The 19,400-nt window shown below is 37.4% G+C and overlaps 1 protein-coding gene across 1 annotated transcript in view; it reads right to left on the reverse strand.

Moving 5' to 3' along the window:
* Positions 1-19,400, reverse strand: part of ASXL3 (ASXL transcriptional regulator 3) — a 126,298-nt gene that overhangs the window by 34,918 nt on the left and 71,980 nt on the right. The window contains exons 6-8 of the mRNA XM_063394808.1: positions 10,946-11,063; positions 9,912-10,031; positions 5,443-5,606 (exon numbers count right to left, since the gene is read on the reverse strand). Coding sequence (XP_063250878.1) covers positions 5,443-5,606; positions 9,912-10,031; positions 10,946-11,063 — 402 coding nt within the window. The remainder of the gene's footprint in view (positions 1-5,442; positions 5,607-9,911; positions 10,032-10,945; positions 11,064-19,400) is intronic.

The following is a 19,400-nucleotide window of genomic DNA, read 5'->3' on the forward strand; positions in this document are numbered from 1 at the left end:
GGTTACATTGCTACAAGAAACAAACTGTGAAAATCAAGCTTCACTTACTCTAATAAAAAACTAATATACAGTAGGATACATATTAAATATTAAGTGTTCAGAATATCAGATACCAGACTTCTCTTCTTGTATTTTAGAAGTAAATGAGTATTTTTTATTATTCTTTCCCCACTCTCCACCACAGAATTCCAACTGATGTGCTTGGTTGTAGGAGTAATTTGTGCACATCAAAAACAATGGTTACCTTTTGCTATCATTGCTCAAATTGTAGGAACAGATATTAAGCTGATTCATACTGCATGAAAACAAAGAGGTTTGCATTGGAATTCTGTAGACAACCTTCCCCAAAATTACTACTTATTATTTTAAATGGAGCAGAGTAAATCACTAACCTCACCCTGTGCCCTTTCTTGATGCAAGGCGAGAAGGAATCTTTAAAAGGTGACAGATTCAAACTGCACCAACCCAAAATGAACAGGCCAAGACAGAAACACATAACCTGCACTGACCTTAAAATAAAGGGATGCAGTGATATGATTGCATAGCAATACTAGCACTGACCGAAGAGATAGTAACTATTTTGGGATTTGCTGATTTAGAAATCAAAAGAAAGTGATTAAGGTGGGTTTTGACCCATTTTAGAACCCTTTGATTTGTACATTATGTTTTCCTTTTTAGTAGACTGACCTGCTACAAACCTGAAATATTCACAGGCCCTTTTGCTACTACATGACTTCAGTAATTCTTTAAGAAAACTGAAGTTTTAAATTTAAGTAACTGACTTGACTATCTATAAACTGTAGATAAAAGATAATTGCTACACTACTTTCATTAAACAAGTAAAGCTGAGACAAGATATAACTACTACTGGGATTTCCTCTACTGTTTTAATGTTCCTCCTGAATACATTTGGTCTGATAAAATGGCAGTGCTACCTAACACACACATCTGAGGTGGCTTTGAAGTATTTTTGTAGGAAGAAATTCACATCCTATGTGAAAGGGCGGGGCAGGTCCAAATCACAAGAGACTCAAAGGAGACCAACATTACCAGAAGAGAAAATGCAAGATGGAGTTAAGTTCTCAAAGATCAGAAAGGAGTTAAGCAGTCACAGAGTTTGGAAAGACACACTTTTTTTCCCCAGAGCATTCAGAAAAGAACACTTTCTTTAGATCTCTGAGGATTAGTAAAAACACTTCAGCTTTCTGCTACTCTTCAGATAATGTTACACTTCCTGTCTTGGAAGCTAAGCAGGTGTGTGTGTTTCCCTTCCTTTTGCCCATACCCCAGTATTAAGAGCAGAAATTTCACTTCCCAGAAGCACCAACAAGGAAAGCTGGTGTAGACACAACATTGCCAACTGCCATTAATTTTCAGCAACCTTTTGTACAGATCTGTTATTCACCCTTGCACAATATACATTGTTTAATTAATATTTAAAGACTCACTGATGCCATACAGCAATCTAGATATGGAGAGAAACTTCTTGCTTTGAAGGTATTTGCTGAGAGGTAGTCAAGAAGGCTTCTGTTAGATGTAATTATCAGATTGATGTATCAATGTCAGAATTAGGTATTTGATGAAAAATCCATTGTTCCTTAGCTGTAGAATGTTCTAATTAGAGCTGTAAGGCAAAATACTTTGCTGGAATTTGTGATAACTGAAATCTCTTGTGCATTTACTTTTCTTTCCGTATAGTTTCTGTACCTGTATGCTTTCTATATTTCCAGCTCAGTCATACAGGTCTCACAAGGAATTACCCAACACGCTTCTGTATGAGCTGAGCTTCAAGGATTTTGAGTCTTTGAATCCATACAGAATTATGAAGAGCTGAAAATCTGGATGTTCAGATTTCAGTCATGAGGTTCCTGGTATCCAGTGATGCAAGATTTTGGAGCAGTCTGCTCAACAGAGAAGTCTGGGACATGGCTGCTTCTCAGGCACTGAGCTCTTCACTGTGGTGACCAGTGACTGGACCTGAGGGAATGGCCTGAAGCTGTGTCAGGGGAGGTTATGGGTGGATATTAGAAAAAGGCTCTTCACCCAAAGGGTGGTTGGACACTGGAACAGGGTCCCCAGGGAAGTGGTCACAGCACCATCCTGACGGTTCAAGAAGCATTTGGACAAAGCACATGGTGTGATTCTTGGGGCTGTCCTGTGCAGGGTGAGAAGCTTGACTGGAAGATCCCCCATGGGCCCCTTTTAACTCAGGATATTCTATATTTCTATGATTTGAACAGAGTCTACATGTTTACTCCCTCTGAATCCAAATCAAAATAAATAAAATCCTTGATAAAATCCATCTACCATAACTGCCAACTTGCTTCAATTTCTTTTACAGGCTTTTTGAATACACAAAATTACACAAAGCCTCATTGCAACTGAAATAAAATTTAAACTAAAATGCAGGCTGAAATCAATTTAAATTGTGATTATAACTCACGATACAGTTTATCTTTTCCTAAGGGGCAAAAAAAAAAAGCAATGATCCTATTTTTCCACTTTGCCAAAAATCTAGCTAGAGTAGGAAAAATGACGGCATGAAAATCAGCAGAGTTATTCTCAACTTCTTCCATTCTGGGACATCTTTCCTAAGGCTTTCTGTTCCATGGGCTTCAATAGCTTCCTTATAGCAACCACAAAACTTGAAACCGGAAGAAAGATCAGAAAACACATCCCAACAAGCTCATAACTTGTCCCTGAACCTTTCTTGAACACATTAAACTAACCAAGGTTGAGACGTAAGTCATTTATTTATAATAAACACTTGCACACAAAAACCCAGAAAACCTCAACTCCCTTAACTAATGGTTTCTAAAAATGCTTATTCAAACTGACACATGCATGACAAGTTTTGGCTGAGTATGATTTAAGGAGGAGGAGTTATACCACCCAGAAAAATGGTGTTTATGACAGAAATGACAAAGAATCATTCATCAAGGGTTTTTTCTATGTGTAGCAGTAATAAAGCCTAAATGAGACTGCACTTCATTAGTAATTTATTTCACAGATCACTGTATATACACAAAAAGCATAACTCTATTACATTTTTATAGTGCCACTTATTACAGTACTTCACATACTATATCCACATGGCAACACAGAAATGCAGCTTTCTCTGGGGAAGACAACAACAGCCAACTGCAAAGCAGCACACAGGGAGGAAACACTTCTGAGCCAGAAGAACAGAAATAAGAATTTTCAGACGAATCAAGGAAAGGACAATACAAAACAATAAATCTGAACCCCCACAGATATGCAGCTAACTAAAAGAATAGTGTTGCACCATTTATGCTGGCCTGATGCCCCATTTAGAAATTAAAAATAAAAGAGGAAAACTGAATACTCCTGCCTTGTTCAGTCAGTGACCAACAGCAGACACTCCCACCAGAGCTCCCTGGCTAAAATTCTCTCCCCTTTTATTTGATCCTTGAGCATTACACTGGCATTTTCCACTTGCCACAGGAAGGAAAAGAACATCAATTCAAGTGCTTTTATCAGTCTGTATCTGGGATGCCACACTTCAGGCACAGCCAAGGACATATTCTTAGATATCAAGAAAAGAGATGCATTTCTTTCTCAGCTAAGCCTTCTGCAAAGTGAGGGGTCAGGGCTATTCCACTCTCCAGTGGAAAAAAAAATCAAACTTTCACACTTAGAGGCCAAACACTTCCACTAAACTTCCAGAGATGACTGGTGACTCCTGCCTTCCAAATGCAGGTAAGAACCTGGTATGCTACACTAACCCACAGAATGCTGTGAGAAGATGACAGACAGAATGACACCTGCAAATGTCTCATCACAACATTTGCTTGTGAAGTAACAGTGTCCAATTATGTAGCGTTGGGCCTCTGAAACAACATATTATATTATGTGAATTATGTGAACGCTTTTGGAAATAAAAGTCAATGCACTGCTTTTAACTAGTGAGGCATGTTTAAATTCAACAAATATTCTTTTGATTTTCTTGCCAAAAAACTCTGCTGTAAGAACACTGATAAGGAGGTAAGAGGGTTGTCAGTTGTAGATACTCCATTTTAAAAATATATTTTAGAGTAAAAAACTTCTAGATAAAGACCTTGTACTTGAAATGTAATTTATGAACATTGGGTATTTGATGGCTGGAGAGAAAACATGATTTTACCTAGCACCTCTTTTTAATCTTTTCTGATGACTTAACTAGAAAGAGAAGAAAAAAATCAAAACTATGAGAAAAATATTTGCTGGGAACTAAGTTAAAATCTGTTTGACAGCAGGGAAAAAAAATTTAAAACTTGTCAATATTGACTTTGACTGCATTGTGGGAGCTTGAGAATAAATACATTTATATTGTTTCTCCTATGGATCTTGTTCTGATGTTCTTTCTCAAGCATTCTGTTATTAAATGCAGAATTACGGTCCACAACATACAGTATCTAATTTGATAAGAGGCTGAGTAAATGTACATCAATACAATTTTTCTTTCTCTTTTTGTGTCATATTGCACTTCTTCTCCCTGCTTTAGTGGTAGACTAACTACTAACAGTTTAAGAAATAAAACCTGCAATACTGAAATGAAATACTGATTTAAGATGCAGGTTTTAATTACTCATTTAAGTGATCTGCATTCTCTAGTTACTATATTAAAAGAAGGACCATCTGCAAAAAACATAGTGCCCTATTTGGGCAAGTTAATGAGTCTGAATTAAGCGAATGAGTATTCCCCACTGAAACTGGTAAGACTCTTTGAATCCCTAAAGTGAGGCAAGTGAGTAAATGAAATCTCTTTTCTATTTTAACTACTAGACATGCTGGAAAGACCTTTTCCCCTTGCTCTAAGAGACCATACAATCTGACCAACAAATGCAGGAAGGACCAGACATTGTAGGAAAGATCATGAAACTGAAATATTATTTCCAGCTTGCTACTCTCCAGATCATTCTCCTCAACAGATCAGAGCACACAGCCATAAGCTCTGGAGAAGATAATCCTTATAAAAGGTGTGAATGAGTGGATTCACTGCACTGCAGCTGAGAGACCTTTTACACGTAGGCTTGCGTAAAAGGTGAAGAGCAGGAGAACAAACAGAACCAATATTGACTTGGACATTGCTGGCAGAGCACCAAGGAAGATCACAAGTGAAAAAAGAAAGTCTTGAGAAGTTCATCTTCAACACCATAGGTAAAAAAGCTAACTAAGTGATTTGGCAAGTTTGAAAGATTTGCTGCCCAGTTTCCATTCAGACAAATCAGAGAGCTGCAGACTTGTCAGGAAGTGAAGAAGCAGGAGCTGGTTTTCATAGATAAACTTTACAGTCATTCTACATCTAACAGTTTTACCTAAGAAAGTATGGAGTTTTTCTAATTCCATCCTGGAACAATTCCTAGTCAGTCAAATCAGCCTATGCAAACACACTGTAAAAAAGTCTCATTAAAAATAGAAATATTGCATGATGCTACTTACCTGCCTGTCTACTTCTGGAAGCAAAAGCAGGAGGTATTGTTGAAAATGCTGAGGTAAAGAAGCAAAGGTGTGTTTATTTATTAAAGCCCTCAGGTTAGTGTTCACTAGAATAGATCCAGGTGTTTCTATGTCAATATCCTCAGCTTTGGTCCATTTCAAATGTCCTGGAGTAAATAAACAGAAATAACTTTAAACATAAAAAAGGAAGAGAGTAGGAACACGTCTTCTGTTTTAGTTTTTAGCTTTTATTGTATAATACAAATACTCTAGAGAAATGGTACTCTGAGAAGAGTAACACACTCTTTTCTAGGCGTCTTAACAGCTTTTATATTTGTGTAATAATAAGTATTTTATATTTGTCTCTTGCATATAAATATTGTTATTTTATATTCAAGAGACAAAATGCATTTGTCTCTTGACCTCTTATGTTCCTGTCAACATCACAGCTGACATATTCTTACTTCCAGCTCGAGACCAACTCAACTCAACAGCCACAGAAAATAATCCTGTCATGTCATCAACAATATATAAGCACCTATTTCAAGCAAAAGGCTGCTTGATGAGGCTGATGTGAATCAACCATTATTGTCAGCTTCTCTTTCACCATCAGCAGTGCTCTATGGCCTACACAACTTCTCCCATTGCACCTGCTAAAATTACCTGTGTCAATAGAGAGTGATCAGAGATGAGGATATTTAATGTTAATGTCTGAAAACATTAACAACAAAAAACAAAAAACATTTTTCAGATTTTTCTAAGAATTGATGATCTAAAATGATCAACACACAGAAGGCAGCAGCAGGAGTTGTGACATTAGTAAACAGGGTATGTGAGGAATGAGACAAACCCGGGAGTAAGATAAAGACTCAGCAGAGGGAAAGGGAAATACTCGTATGGCTCATGCACAACATTGCAGAATAATGTCTTCTCACTTTACACAGTGGGCAGAAGGGCTATCAGCCTAAACTCTTGCACAGTAAGAAATATATCTGTTAAGATACTGGGAAAACCACTATAAACCACTATAAACAAGGAGACGCTGGATTAGATCTACAGGGAGGTATTACAGCCCCATTAGTGAAAATCTTCTAAGAATATATTAGACAAATACCTGTCAGTAAGGACAGATGCATATCTAATTTTGATCTATGACCGATGAACAAATTACATGACTACTGGAGATCCTGTCTGGTCTGATTTTGTAAGCATCTCTAGGATAATATTTAGAAGATACTTTTTAAAGCTTCTTAAAGAGCTACCTGCTTCAAGGTATTTATATACTGCTCCAATCCCTTTTTTCCTCTAAGTCTTAACATATCAAAGTCCAGGTGGCTGGAAATACTCAAAAGCTTCTAACCCTGGCCAGGAAACTTGTTCAGGTTTCAGTCTGTTGTACTTTCAAATATTTCAAAAATTGTATAAGAGGGGCCTGAACCATATAAAACACAAACTCCATCAGAATCTCTAAAAAGTGATTAAAAGATTATTCCACTGCTATGATGAATGATGGCATTTGGCATTTACACAGGACCTCTCAGCAACAATTAAAACTGACACGTTAAGAATAAATACGTTTCAAAAATGAGAACATTTGGGCATACTGATTATTAGGTATGTCTCTACAAGCTACTTAACAGTTAACGTTAATAGAAAGAATGCAATTATGCTTTAGATTTCTTAGAGGACCTGTGATGGTCTTTTTCCTGAAAGTCTGTAACTACAAAATATGCATATGCAAGAAAATGAAGATTTGTAAATTCTAAAAGCTCTACTTCAGTCATGGCCTCTCGGAATTCTTGGAATTTTATTTTATTTTTCAACATAGTGACTGAATGAGACAAGGACTGCTTTGCACTCAGCACAGGATAACCTTTTCCACCACCTATTTCTAGTATTTCAGTACAGCAAAGACTCCATTACCAACAAATGAATGCCCTGTTATACAGGACAATTGCATGGGAGAAGTGCCCATTTTCATGAAAGCATCACAATAAACTATCCTCACCATCTGTTCTACCCACTAAATATAAATGTAAAAAGAACACAGTCCCTAAGCATATCACAAGTTGTATGATGTATTGAATTTTAATGTCTGTATGTATATTCTCTTCTTTAATCAATACAAAATACATATCCCCATCTTCTAAGTGACTCCAAATTAGAGTAACATTTTCCCCAGCTAGTGCTTCAAATCCTATGGGAAGGCATACACACAGAGATAATCCAAACTGAAATAAGATACATAACTGCAAAATCATAACATCCTCCAGTGGCACATATTCTCATAGCATGAAAAGCCTAAGACAAAGAGTCAAACCTGCATTTTCTGATTTACTTGACCTTCTATCACTTACAGAATACTATAGAGGTTTTATCAGCTTCTTCTGCACTCTTCCTATCCTAAATTAGGATATGTATAGCAGGTCCCAAGTTTAGGAGCATAGAAGTATGACACTACTGCATCACTAATCATAGCTCTGAGAAGAGTTTATGATAAAACATGTGCCAAAGTTTCTTATGTTGTTTTCCACAGAGAAAGATATTTTGAATCCTTATGTAGTTCAGGGTATCACTGTCCAGATCAGAAATAAAAGCTGTAAGAGAGAAAGTCAGGCTTGCAGCCTTGGGAAATAAGAGTTTCGTCTTCAACACAGAGAATTAACCATAATGAGATGGGAGCACCATGGTTCTACATCAAGGAATGAAAATGAAAACAGAAAAAGGACAGAAATCACACAGTTGGCAGAATCTGTTAACTAAAAGGGAAAAAAGTAATCCTATTTAATCAGAGCTCAGAAAGTCTACCAAGCACAACATGTAGTGAATGTTGGGCAGATCAGCAGAGTTTCAGACAATCAAGCAGTATCTGGACCTGAACTGTGCACTATACAGGACCCTGGACCCATTCTCAAAACTGCTCTACAACTGCACTTTTAGCATCCCAAGAAATGTTGCATCATGAGAGAAACATTTCAGCGGGTACGAGAACAGAACCCTTAAACCTTATCCAAAGTTCCCTGCACTCCATGTGTGGTGTCCCAAAAGGCCAGTAGATTTATTTCCCCAAATCCACCAAAACCCCCCTAATGAATTCATTTGATGATCAGCCAACAGTTGATGTCATATCTGAAGATGGGGAGGAATGTATACTTGAAATTATGTCTCAGTCTTGACTGTAGAGAAAAATGACGGGAAATCACCTAACATCGAATGTTAACTTTGCATAGCAAAAGCTGTAATACTGAAGGAGTATTGTCTATATTGAATAATGATGCTGGATCAACATAGAGAACTAGCTATCCACATGGGACTGATTGATAATCTGCAGAAAGATCATGTATGAAACCAAAGTACACTTTCATGGGAGGCTGTGATACAGTAAGGCTTATAGGTTACTCTGCCAGGAACTGGCAATAGCACGTTTAACAATTCTCCTATGACATTTAGGAAGTAAAGTGCCTTGGAACTATTTTGCAGGATCATTATATATAAAAATAGGACTAGGCTGGATGATTAATAAAGAAGAACCATCTTATATCCCCACAAAGACAGACATAAAATAACTTCTAGGATTTAGCCACTACAAAAAGCTTGTTTGTTATCTTTTCCAACATGGCCACATTGCAAAATACTTCTCTAAATGATTCAGCATTCTGCTGAATGCAAAAAGTACTCAGTAAAGAAAGAAAGAGTTATGTCATTACTTGACTTCACTTAAGCAGAGACAAGAGTCTTAGTAAACACTACATTTTGTGCTCCCTAGGGAACGTTTCCAATTAAATTTCATGCAGAGCAGGAAAATCTGCCTATCACATGGAGGTTGAGAATTTACTCTAAGCATATCTTCAGAGAAAATTCTTTGTTAATTACAGAACATGATCCACGAACCTCACTAAAAAACCCACAGAAAATAAAACCAGAAACTGTATCTACCACTTCAAGAGATATAGCTTCAAAATAGTTGCAGATCCAACTGAAGAACTAAATCAACCAAAGAAGGACAGCTAACTCATACTTTTCTGCCAAATCTCTATATGGCATGCAATAATGAAAATGAAGAAAAGAGAATGTTAACTTCTAAATTGGGCAAGCATGTAAGCAAATATGCTACTATCTCTGGGAATAAATGCGCATTAGGCAAGTAAATTCACCATGAAGAAAGAGTATCTGCTACACACCGCCCCATCCCCCAAAAAATCATTACATAACAATCAGAATCTAATTGCTAAATCACCTCCCTGCCTGCAGTTGCTTAGGTCTGTCAAACTTTAAAAAGCAAACACTGAGGACGAAAAAAAAAATTGACCATGGATTTTCCAAGTAGACAGAAAGATGTCTACTTGAGAAAGGGTCAGCTGCTGAGTTTGAAAAAGGGATATGCAAACAGAAAAATAAAACTTTCCAAGAGAATACAGCGTTTAGAAAAATGTCAGTATTACAAGTAAGACATTTATTTTACACCTACTCACCTAAACCAGATTTTTTTAATCTCTTTAAGTGCTGGCTTGTTTGCTTTCCAGTTGGAGACTTTTGCCCATGTTTCATCTCTTTATCAGAACCATCTGCTTCACCATTTTTAGATTCCGATCCTTTGGAAAAAGTAAAATCCTTCAAATATGATGCTTTTGCACTTTTACTAACAATCCCCTCAGCACCCCCTACACCGTAAACAAAAAAAAATTAGGATTTAAAAAAATTGACATTTTCTTGCTGAAAGGAAATATATATTTCTGGTCACAACACAATTCCTCCTCATCAGAGGAACTGGAAGTAAAAGCTCAATAAATCAATTAAGTGCTGAAAACTAAAGTTTACTGAACACTGCAGTCAATAAAAATGTTCAGTGATCTAATAAAAATAACATAGTTCTATAATGCCCAGGAGGTATGTTTAAAAATATTTTAACCTTAAGTTATAGGGCAGTAAAGCAACCTAAGGCTGAAAAAAGATAATTTCTTTTTGAAGAAACATTTAAAGAAATGTTTGGAAATACAATTGTCAATTTGTGTTAAATGTAGACACTGAAATCTCTTAAAATTAAGCAACTTAACCACCAGAGCTAAAGGTCAAGGTTATGCTGAAGTGATAAGCACGGTATAAGAAGAAGAAAAGCTAACAAAAGGATTTGAGTATTGCGAGGCAGACTGAGACACAAATTCACATTCAAAGAGAAGCTTGCCTTTCCCCCCCTCCTCTTTTTATGGCATTGAATACCGGCATGTGGTCCTTCATTAGAGCTCCAGAGCCAAACAAAATGTTACTTTGCATTCCTTTAAAGCTGCTGCTATTACCAATTGTCATTTTACTTGTGCCTTCAGTTCTTTACTAAAGAAAAATCTCCATCCTTGAGATACGAGTCTTGATAAGGAAATAAAGACGTTAAACAAAGCCACCCAGTGGAAATACTATTTCAGCAATTCCAAATTCTGTATGCTGCACATCTGATTCAGAGGAAGGCTCTGTGACTAGAGCTGATCTTGCAAGCGGTTCTTTAGCTATTTACCTGAAGGTGAATCCGACTGCTCATCGGACACCTTTAATGGTGTCAAAACAACACGAGGAACAGTCTTGTTTACCATCATTGAGACTCCATTTCTTCTTTTCTGCTGTTGTCTCAAAGCCTACAAAAACGATAACAAAACATAAAACTGTAGCAAAAAATAATGCCTGTAAGTGAATTACACATGACATTTCTCTATCATTAAAATAAATCCCTTAAAATAAGCATAATTTACACAGCTACTGACTTGCTAGACTTCACACTTGTCCTCTTTATGTCATTTTTTTTTTTTAATAAAAAATCAGGCTTTTGTTCCTTTTTTTTAATAGAGAAAGAAGATGCACCATCATTTTCCAATCCAGTTTTGACAACAAAGAAGCATGTAACTGTTTGCTCTACCTTAACAGCACAACATGAAAACCCATCAAATGTGAAACTAAGACTTCCAAAAAAAAAAAGTAAACCCAAAATGTTTGAAAACCAGAACAAAAATATATATGTCTGCACATCTCTCGCAGGTGCATCCTCTCCAGTATACTGCTCAGTCAATCAAGTTAACACAGACTGTCATCAGTATGTACAGCATGTAAGGACTACAGTATTGATGCACTCACTCAGCCGTGAGTAGTGCTGCACAAAATCACTGAACATGGCAGGAATCATTTATTTTCGTGAAGGGAATCAGTCCTAATCTTGGAAACCTTGCAGCATTTGGCTTCTGTCTGTTTGACTTTGGGCATTAACCTTCAGAACACGAACATGATGGTGTTCTGGCAAATCTGGGGAAAAATGATACATGAATAAATCTCTACAAATGGTATTGCTTTGTGTTTCATAAACGTATTGAATACAGGGCTGATAATGTAATATAAAATATCTACAGATTAGAAATAGCAAATATCCATCAGACTGTTTTATATGGAAAATGATATCTCATTCAAAAGGTCTTAAAACATACAAATATGAATACCTGCTATTTAATGCATCTGCAAGCAGATGCATTAGAATTCTGGAATTAATCAGAATGGGCTGGGCTAAATACAGATCTCTCCTAGCCTTCTGTCTATTTTTCTCCGTTCTTACTGTGTACTCTATTTTTACAATTGTGATTTGTGTTATGAATTTGGGGGATTTATTAAAGTAATACCATATCAACAAAGAATATATTTGATAGGAATTATCCCTATAGGTTTATGAGCATGAATGACTGATGCCCTATGAGGTTTAAGTCTGTAACTTTAATGGATCGTAATACTTTTCCAAATTGTTCACATAGCTAAATAATAGGAAAAAAAAACCTCTGAGAAGAAAGAAATCGATATTGGTCTATTCCTCTAAATAACACTCTACACAACGTAAAATAGACCAGGCCACGTAGAACCTATTTCATGGATTAACCCATTTTATTGTACTTCTTAAAAGACATGTAAGCACTGTGCAATAAAAAGCAAATTAGAACACTTGAAATCAAACAAAGAGAGGAAGCTGGTCAGATCTGTACTCTACCAAAGAAGCAGCAGAAAGCCATAAAGAACAGCCGATACTTCAAACATTTTTGAGACAGAAAATTCATACTGGTATTGAGCACGCACAGCCAGACTTGTGGACAGAAAATTCTAAAATGTTAACATTTCTCAGAAATTTCTCAAAATTCCAACAATTACCCTGCAAACCTAAGTGTCAAATCAAGTGATCCTTAATTAACATTAATACTACAGAGACAGTGGAAAACAATTCACTAAAAATTAACTGAAAAGATTGGCAATGTCTGCACTACCAATACAACAATATAACCACAATCCCCGCTTCGTATCATGGTGCCCCACAGCCCAATTTGCCTCATGTCATCCTCACTTCCTCCACCCAAGGCAAATGGTTTGAGCCCAAACAATGCTCCATGTTCTCCTCCTGCCTCCTCCTGACTTTCTAAGACAATTTCTACCTCTACCAAGGGTCCATAGCCTTGCTGCCAGCATCCCTAGGGAAATATCATTTTAATGATTTATACAGCCACTGTGGCAAAGCCAGATTCTTTGTCAAGCCTCACAGCTGATTCTCAATGCTCAGACTGAACTTCCATGAAGGAGAGAAAGGAACCAGCAGTGTATCTACCACCAGTGACAGGCACGCCGTGTTTGTACACCTCAGGTGACACACGTGCTGCTGGAGCAGCGGTACCCAGTATTTGTCAGGAGCACCACTTACCTTTGTTTCTGTTTCTGGCAGGCCCCCTGTGGTCCTTAAGCACACATTTATGCAACTGATCTGGCATTTGCAAGAAGCACAGGCCAACTCATGCCCATGGACCACTAAAGCAAGACACTCCCTGGATAGTTAGATGAGGAAATACAGCTTGGGAGCAGACAAAAAACTATTTACTTCGAGGCACAGCACACTTCTTGAGCTACAGGCTAAGCACCTCTATATGTGAGGGTCAAGCACAAACCTTAAAGACACCATTTCCCTTTGACAAACATTTGTTTTCAGGGTTTCTTTTTCCCTAACCTACATTGATTCACCGCCAGTCCCTTCCCGAGTGCCTTCAGTTTCATAGTGCAAGGAACTGATTACCAGAAAGGGCTCAAGTTAAGTCTGAAGATCAAGCTGACAGTAAAGCTATACACACCTGAAGGACAGGTTGTAGAACAAGAAAAACCCAACCCCAATACGGCCCCAAAACCCAACCCCCCACAATGTGGACATTAAACCTGAGTAAAACTTTTAACATGAAGTTAACAAATTACCAATGAATTACCCCGTGTACAGAGAATAGACACATAACCTTCCCCATGCCTGTCTTCTCATTTGTCAAATGAAAGATATGAGACAGGGGAAGAGGGTACAAAGATATCAAGTACATACTCTATCATACAATGTACAGGGTAAAGAGATGGCTGAGATGCTGCACAGACATTCTTGCTGTGATATGCCCAGTTAATCACAACAATTTTGTGCTAAATTCTCCTCTGAATATGAAGCTGCAGGATCTGAAATTTTGGACAGACAAATCTTTACAAGACAACACTAGGAGCAACCCAGCAGTGGGAGAAACTGCTGACTGACACCCGGTTACAAGGGAAGCCAAACAGCAGAAGGAGTTAAGTATAAACGAAGGACAATCCCTGTCATCTCCACTGAGGGCAAATATATAACTTCTCTACACCTAGCCTGAGGGATATTCATTTTAGAATACAAGACCACTGTAGGATAAGACAAGAATCTTGTAACCCAAGAATAACTCTACTTAGCTGGGAAGTCAATGAGATTATTTCAAGTGAAACATGCACCAAATTCCTGCTATACTGAGCTTTTAGTGCGCCAAGCTAATTTAGTGCTTTCCCAGTCACCACGACCAAATAAATCAAATTTATAACTAGTGCTGAAGAAAATGAGAAATGTTGTAACTTATTCCATGGAAAAATGGTTCCAGATATCACTGTAGATATGGAAACAGTAACTAACACATACTACATTGTCATCTTTTACCGACACAGCCTTCTGCATCTCATCCATATTTAGTGATATATAAACTCCTAGCTGGACTTCCTACAGAACTGCAAGAAACAGATGATGATTTTACCAAGTGGTAAGGTGTCATTTTCACTATAGAAAATGAGAGAAAAACCCGTGTAGTGCATATGATAGCTTACATAAAGAATATTTTTCTTTAATTAGACTCCATGTTTATATTTCAAATGCATTCAATCACTTCATGCTAAATGCTTGAGTTAAAAAAAGCTGCACAATTTAAATACCTAGAACTGATCACTGTTGAAATATTCTTTAAGACATTACTACCATCTTATTTGTACAACAAATAAATTTAAAAAAAGGAAATGAAAGTTCATGTAATATACAAGTTAAAACATTACAAGCTCTCTTAAAATTACCACCAAAACATAATACTTACATCCAGCCTTTCACAAGCAGATTTGCAAAGGACATCTGTGAATCTCTCGCACATAATGAGTATGGAGAATTCCCAGTATTCCCATTCATAAAAATGAACCTGTGACCATCTGTTGAATAACACTGCCATGGTCATTATACAGTGCTTGGCACAATTATTTGGTTTAATGAAATTATTTTTATTGCCAAAATCTTTAAGTAAACTATCAATCCATTTTCATCCAAGGAATTCAAAATAAAATAAAAATATGAGAATTAGGAAAACATAAACTCTGAAGATAGGTGACAAAAGAAAAATACCATGAAATTAACAGTGAACTTCTAATTACAAGTGGTTTTGCTTTTTAATAGAGTTGACAAGAGCAAGGTTCCTTCTTTTTTTTCAGGGAGTTTCTCTCCCTATTGGAGTATAGCAGTATTTTGGAAGTTTCATGAATGCCATTATATGCTCTTAAGAATAATCATTTCATGTTTAGTTGATTTTAACACAGGAAAGACTTCTTCACCCACATGACACAATGGTTGACCGTCTTCACTAAAAACTCATAAAGTCATTTTTCAAGCAGGAATGAAAGGAAACAATATAAACTAAAAGGTAACTGGAGATGGGGGCAAAATACCTCCCCAAAAGAGCACCAGAAGCAAAATGTCAGCCTCTGTGCTCTGATTTTTACTGCTGCTCAGCAATTTTTTATTATTGTTTTTCTTTTCCACATCTTTCCAACTCAGAATGAAAAAATGGAGCACAAAGATAAACCATTAATGCAGAACACCACTTTCATTTGAGCTTAAATGCGTGACACGCTGAGAATGTTAAAAATTAAGTTATTATCAACAAAGACATGTAACACTTGGTTGCATTAAGCAACATCGTCCCAGATTTCTACTTGTTCCATAAATGTCAAGTCTACATTCTGAAACTCATGTAATGAAACATAACCTTTGAAATTTCACACATTATGGATCAGAAATATAAAGCTATGGAATTCCTCCATTCTGCCATGTGAAAACACAAGCTATGATACACTGAGCAAAGTCTCTTGCACAAAATAAATAACAACTCTACATCATGGTTATGGATCCCAAATTGACAAAGATGAAACAGGTTTATGGTTTATCACTGATTCACTTAACACCACCATAAAATTCAGTCTTTGTCTTCTCTCTCACCTCATTTTGTTAGTAAAATTAAGAGGCTTTAATTCCCATGTCTTGGTTAAATTAAAATTTCTCAGTGGCAACCTGTTTCATGGATAGACAGAGCAGTTAAACTAAAGCAGTTAGCACAACAAATCATGAAGAGTAAACCCATTAATATTTCCTGGATGCCACTAATTCTCATATTAAACATAAACAACATACTCAATTATAAGCATGCAACCATAAGATTAAAACACAATAAAGATGTGCTATGGAAACAACTATAAAGCACAAAGTGCCATTTCCAAAGCAAAATTATTTACTTCCAACCAGACTAGTACACTAAACATGTTGGTATGGTGCCAAGTATACACAATTGGTCATCTGGAGATGAAGAGTAGTGTCAGAATCCACAGAATGGAACTTTGGAAACCTGGGGTTTATTTTCAAACAAATTCTAATACCTTCTCAAATAAACATCTATTCTTGTCCCATGTCATCCTCCTACCTTGTGATAGTTACATCTGTATTGCGAATAAAAATAATATCTGGCTGTGTATTTGCTCTTTAGGTCTCAGGGTCTTCCTGCAGGACTACAGTCCACGTTAACACTGAACATGTACCAGCCAACACTGAACATGTACCAGCCAACACTGAACATGTACCAGCCAACAATGAAGTGCTTCGACCTTTGTGGGGCAGAGACAAGGAGATTTGTCTGTTCACATGTGTGTCTGTACACCTGCAAGCCAGCACTACTTTCTGTGGGATTACAATAATGCAGGCACAGCTACAGTTGCTGCAGATCACGACAGACTGCAAAGTAAATGCTTTTGGTGCTTTCCCAAGCACAGAAAAAAGGACAAAAACCACATGTGATGTGTTCAATGTCTGTTTTGACTTACATGTGAATGGGAATGATGATGACATATGCATCAACTCAGTGAAAGCTTTTATACAAAGAGAAGAATTGGGGATTTTTTTAATGGTTTGTATAGTATTAAATTAACAACATCCATCAGCTGAAAAGTGTTTTATGGGGAAATCTGTTCTTTGGCACAACAAAGCACATATAGGTAAGGAAACAGGTTGTAGAAAGCAGTTTAAAAACAAATTAAAATAAAGATAGCAGTGTCAATACAAAATCTTAAAACAGTTATCAACACTTTCCATGAGGTCAAATTTTCAAACACACTCTGCACAGGGGCCAAAGCATACAGTAGGGGCTCATGGCTAGACTCCCCAGATAAAAAAAATCTTCTCATATTACCACTCAGAGAATTTACATTGCACCAACGTAAACAGTGTAATGTCTTTCTGCCTGACATCCTGTATCAGCCTGGGTACTCCTGCTTGCCCACACATCCTGAGCACACAGACTTTTGGGAACCTACCCAACATCTCCTGGAACACCAATTGTAGATAACCGCTTGTCAACATTTTGTAGGAGGCCTCCTAGAGCTCTGAAGAGTTGTGAGCTGTTCCAAATCCTGCCTTGCCCTGGAAAGGCCAACACTTTCTAGGATGCACTTCAAAATCAAGGCATGATTCAGTGTCACCTGAGTATAATTTCATGTTACAAACTATTCAAATCAAAAGCTGTTCTTTACACATGGCCCAAAAGAAGATACTCACTTAGATATTCACTGCCACTATAAGGAAAAGATCACATAACTCCACTGGAAAAGCTTAAATGGGACTCCAGTCTCTAGTGATTATATTTTCATTAATACAACAGCAATGACCAATCCATCTGAAATAGTTCCCCCAGGCCACATAAGGGACAGGCTACTTAAAGAAACACAAAGACAAATGCAATGCTTAGAACTAGGCTGCTATCTTCAGCTTGACTACCTGAGACTTGGAAAAAAACCTGCATCTACAGAACAGAAGAAAGAGAAGACTTTCAATCTATATTTAGGAAGAAGATTCCACTATGTTGCAGTGGTAGGTTTAAACAAAGGTAATGCTCATGCCAGGACATATTTTAAGTGAGGGATACTGTCCTATACTGAGGTAGAGGGGCAACTATGCTTCAACATTTAAAATTGCTTTAAAATTCTTTAGTTACTTCTCAGACTAAGAAATTCTGTAAAATACATTTATTAAAACAGAAAAGGTGCAGCAGTTCTGTAAAAAGCATGCTGTGCAAACAACCCCAGAGGAGAAACAAGCAGAATGCTCCAGCAACTGGGAGGCAGTTATTAAAAAGCTGTACAAAAAGAAAGCAGGGATTGTGTGGATTCCTGTCCCTTTCTTTCCATCACAGGGAAGGGCTGAGGACCATGGAGATGACTCAGAAGAGAGTCTCATAAACATTGTCTTCCATCTTACCAAAGCACTGTGTTGAGCAGCTGGTACATGCTGCCCATACATAGGGACCTTTAGAGGGACATACCGTGCAGCCAGCCTTCAGGCAATGCATGTATTCCCTGAACAGCTTCTGCTGGAACTCTTGCTCTCCCAGCTTCTTTTCCCCATTATGCAGTCTCCCTGCCATAGTTTCTCTGTCCTCTTCCCTAGACTTGTCTTGGCAATCAGAAAATCAGTTTAGTTTATCATCTTCGAACTTCCATTTTCCGGAGTGCATTTTGTAAACTCCAGTGTCCCTTCCCATGTCTCTCTAGAAGTCAAAAAGCAACATGTTTTCCTTCTTTTCCATTTGTTGTCAGGAAAATTTGTCAAGAATCATCACTTATGTTGCCAGACGTCTGATGAAATGCTTCAGCTAGGGAGCCAGAATTCTCCAACTGTGGCATTGGTACATTTGTTGCATCTGAAATGAAACATAAGAAGGTGGCTTAATGTTTTAGAAACACTAAGCAACTGCAGCAAACTCTCTATAACGAGGAATTCAGTACAAAATATACCTCTCAGTTCACAGTGGATTTTCAGAGCCTTTCAGTAAGACACCCTGCACTTAAATTGTAAGTGATTATGACAAAATCATAAATGATCTCCTCTGTCACCTTTGCTTCTTTGGGGTGAGGAAGGGAAAGCAGGGCAGGCAAATATCTCAGGCTTATAATAGAGGATATGAGGGAGCAGTTGCTCAAATGAGTCAAAGGAGATTCACCACGGAGAGACTCCTACTGGTTTACTTCCTATGGACAGCAAAATGCTTCAAGATAACCTGCATCTGCCTGTAGTCAATGAAAGAAGTCCTAACAGAATGAGTGTGGAGGGAGCAAGACTGGTGAGTTTGCTCTTCTCTCAAAGAAAGGTAAGCAGTGTGAGCTGAAGACAGGAAAGCAAATTCACACCAGCATCATGGGAGATCAAGGGTCTACCTTCAGTGCCAACCTAGGCACTTGGACACCTGTGTCCAAAATTAAAAAAAAAAAAGAAACAAACAAAGAGATTTTGATAAACTAGTTCTATGAATTTGGTAAATCAGCGCTAAATTACA

Source organism: Prinia subflava, chromosome 1 (genome assembly GCF_021018805.1).
Source record: "Prinia subflava isolate CZ2003 ecotype Zambia chromosome 1, Cam_Psub_1.2, whole genome shotgun sequence".
Classification (NCBI taxonomy): Eukaryota; Metazoa; Chordata; class Aves; order Passeriformes; family Cisticolidae; genus Prinia; species Prinia subflava.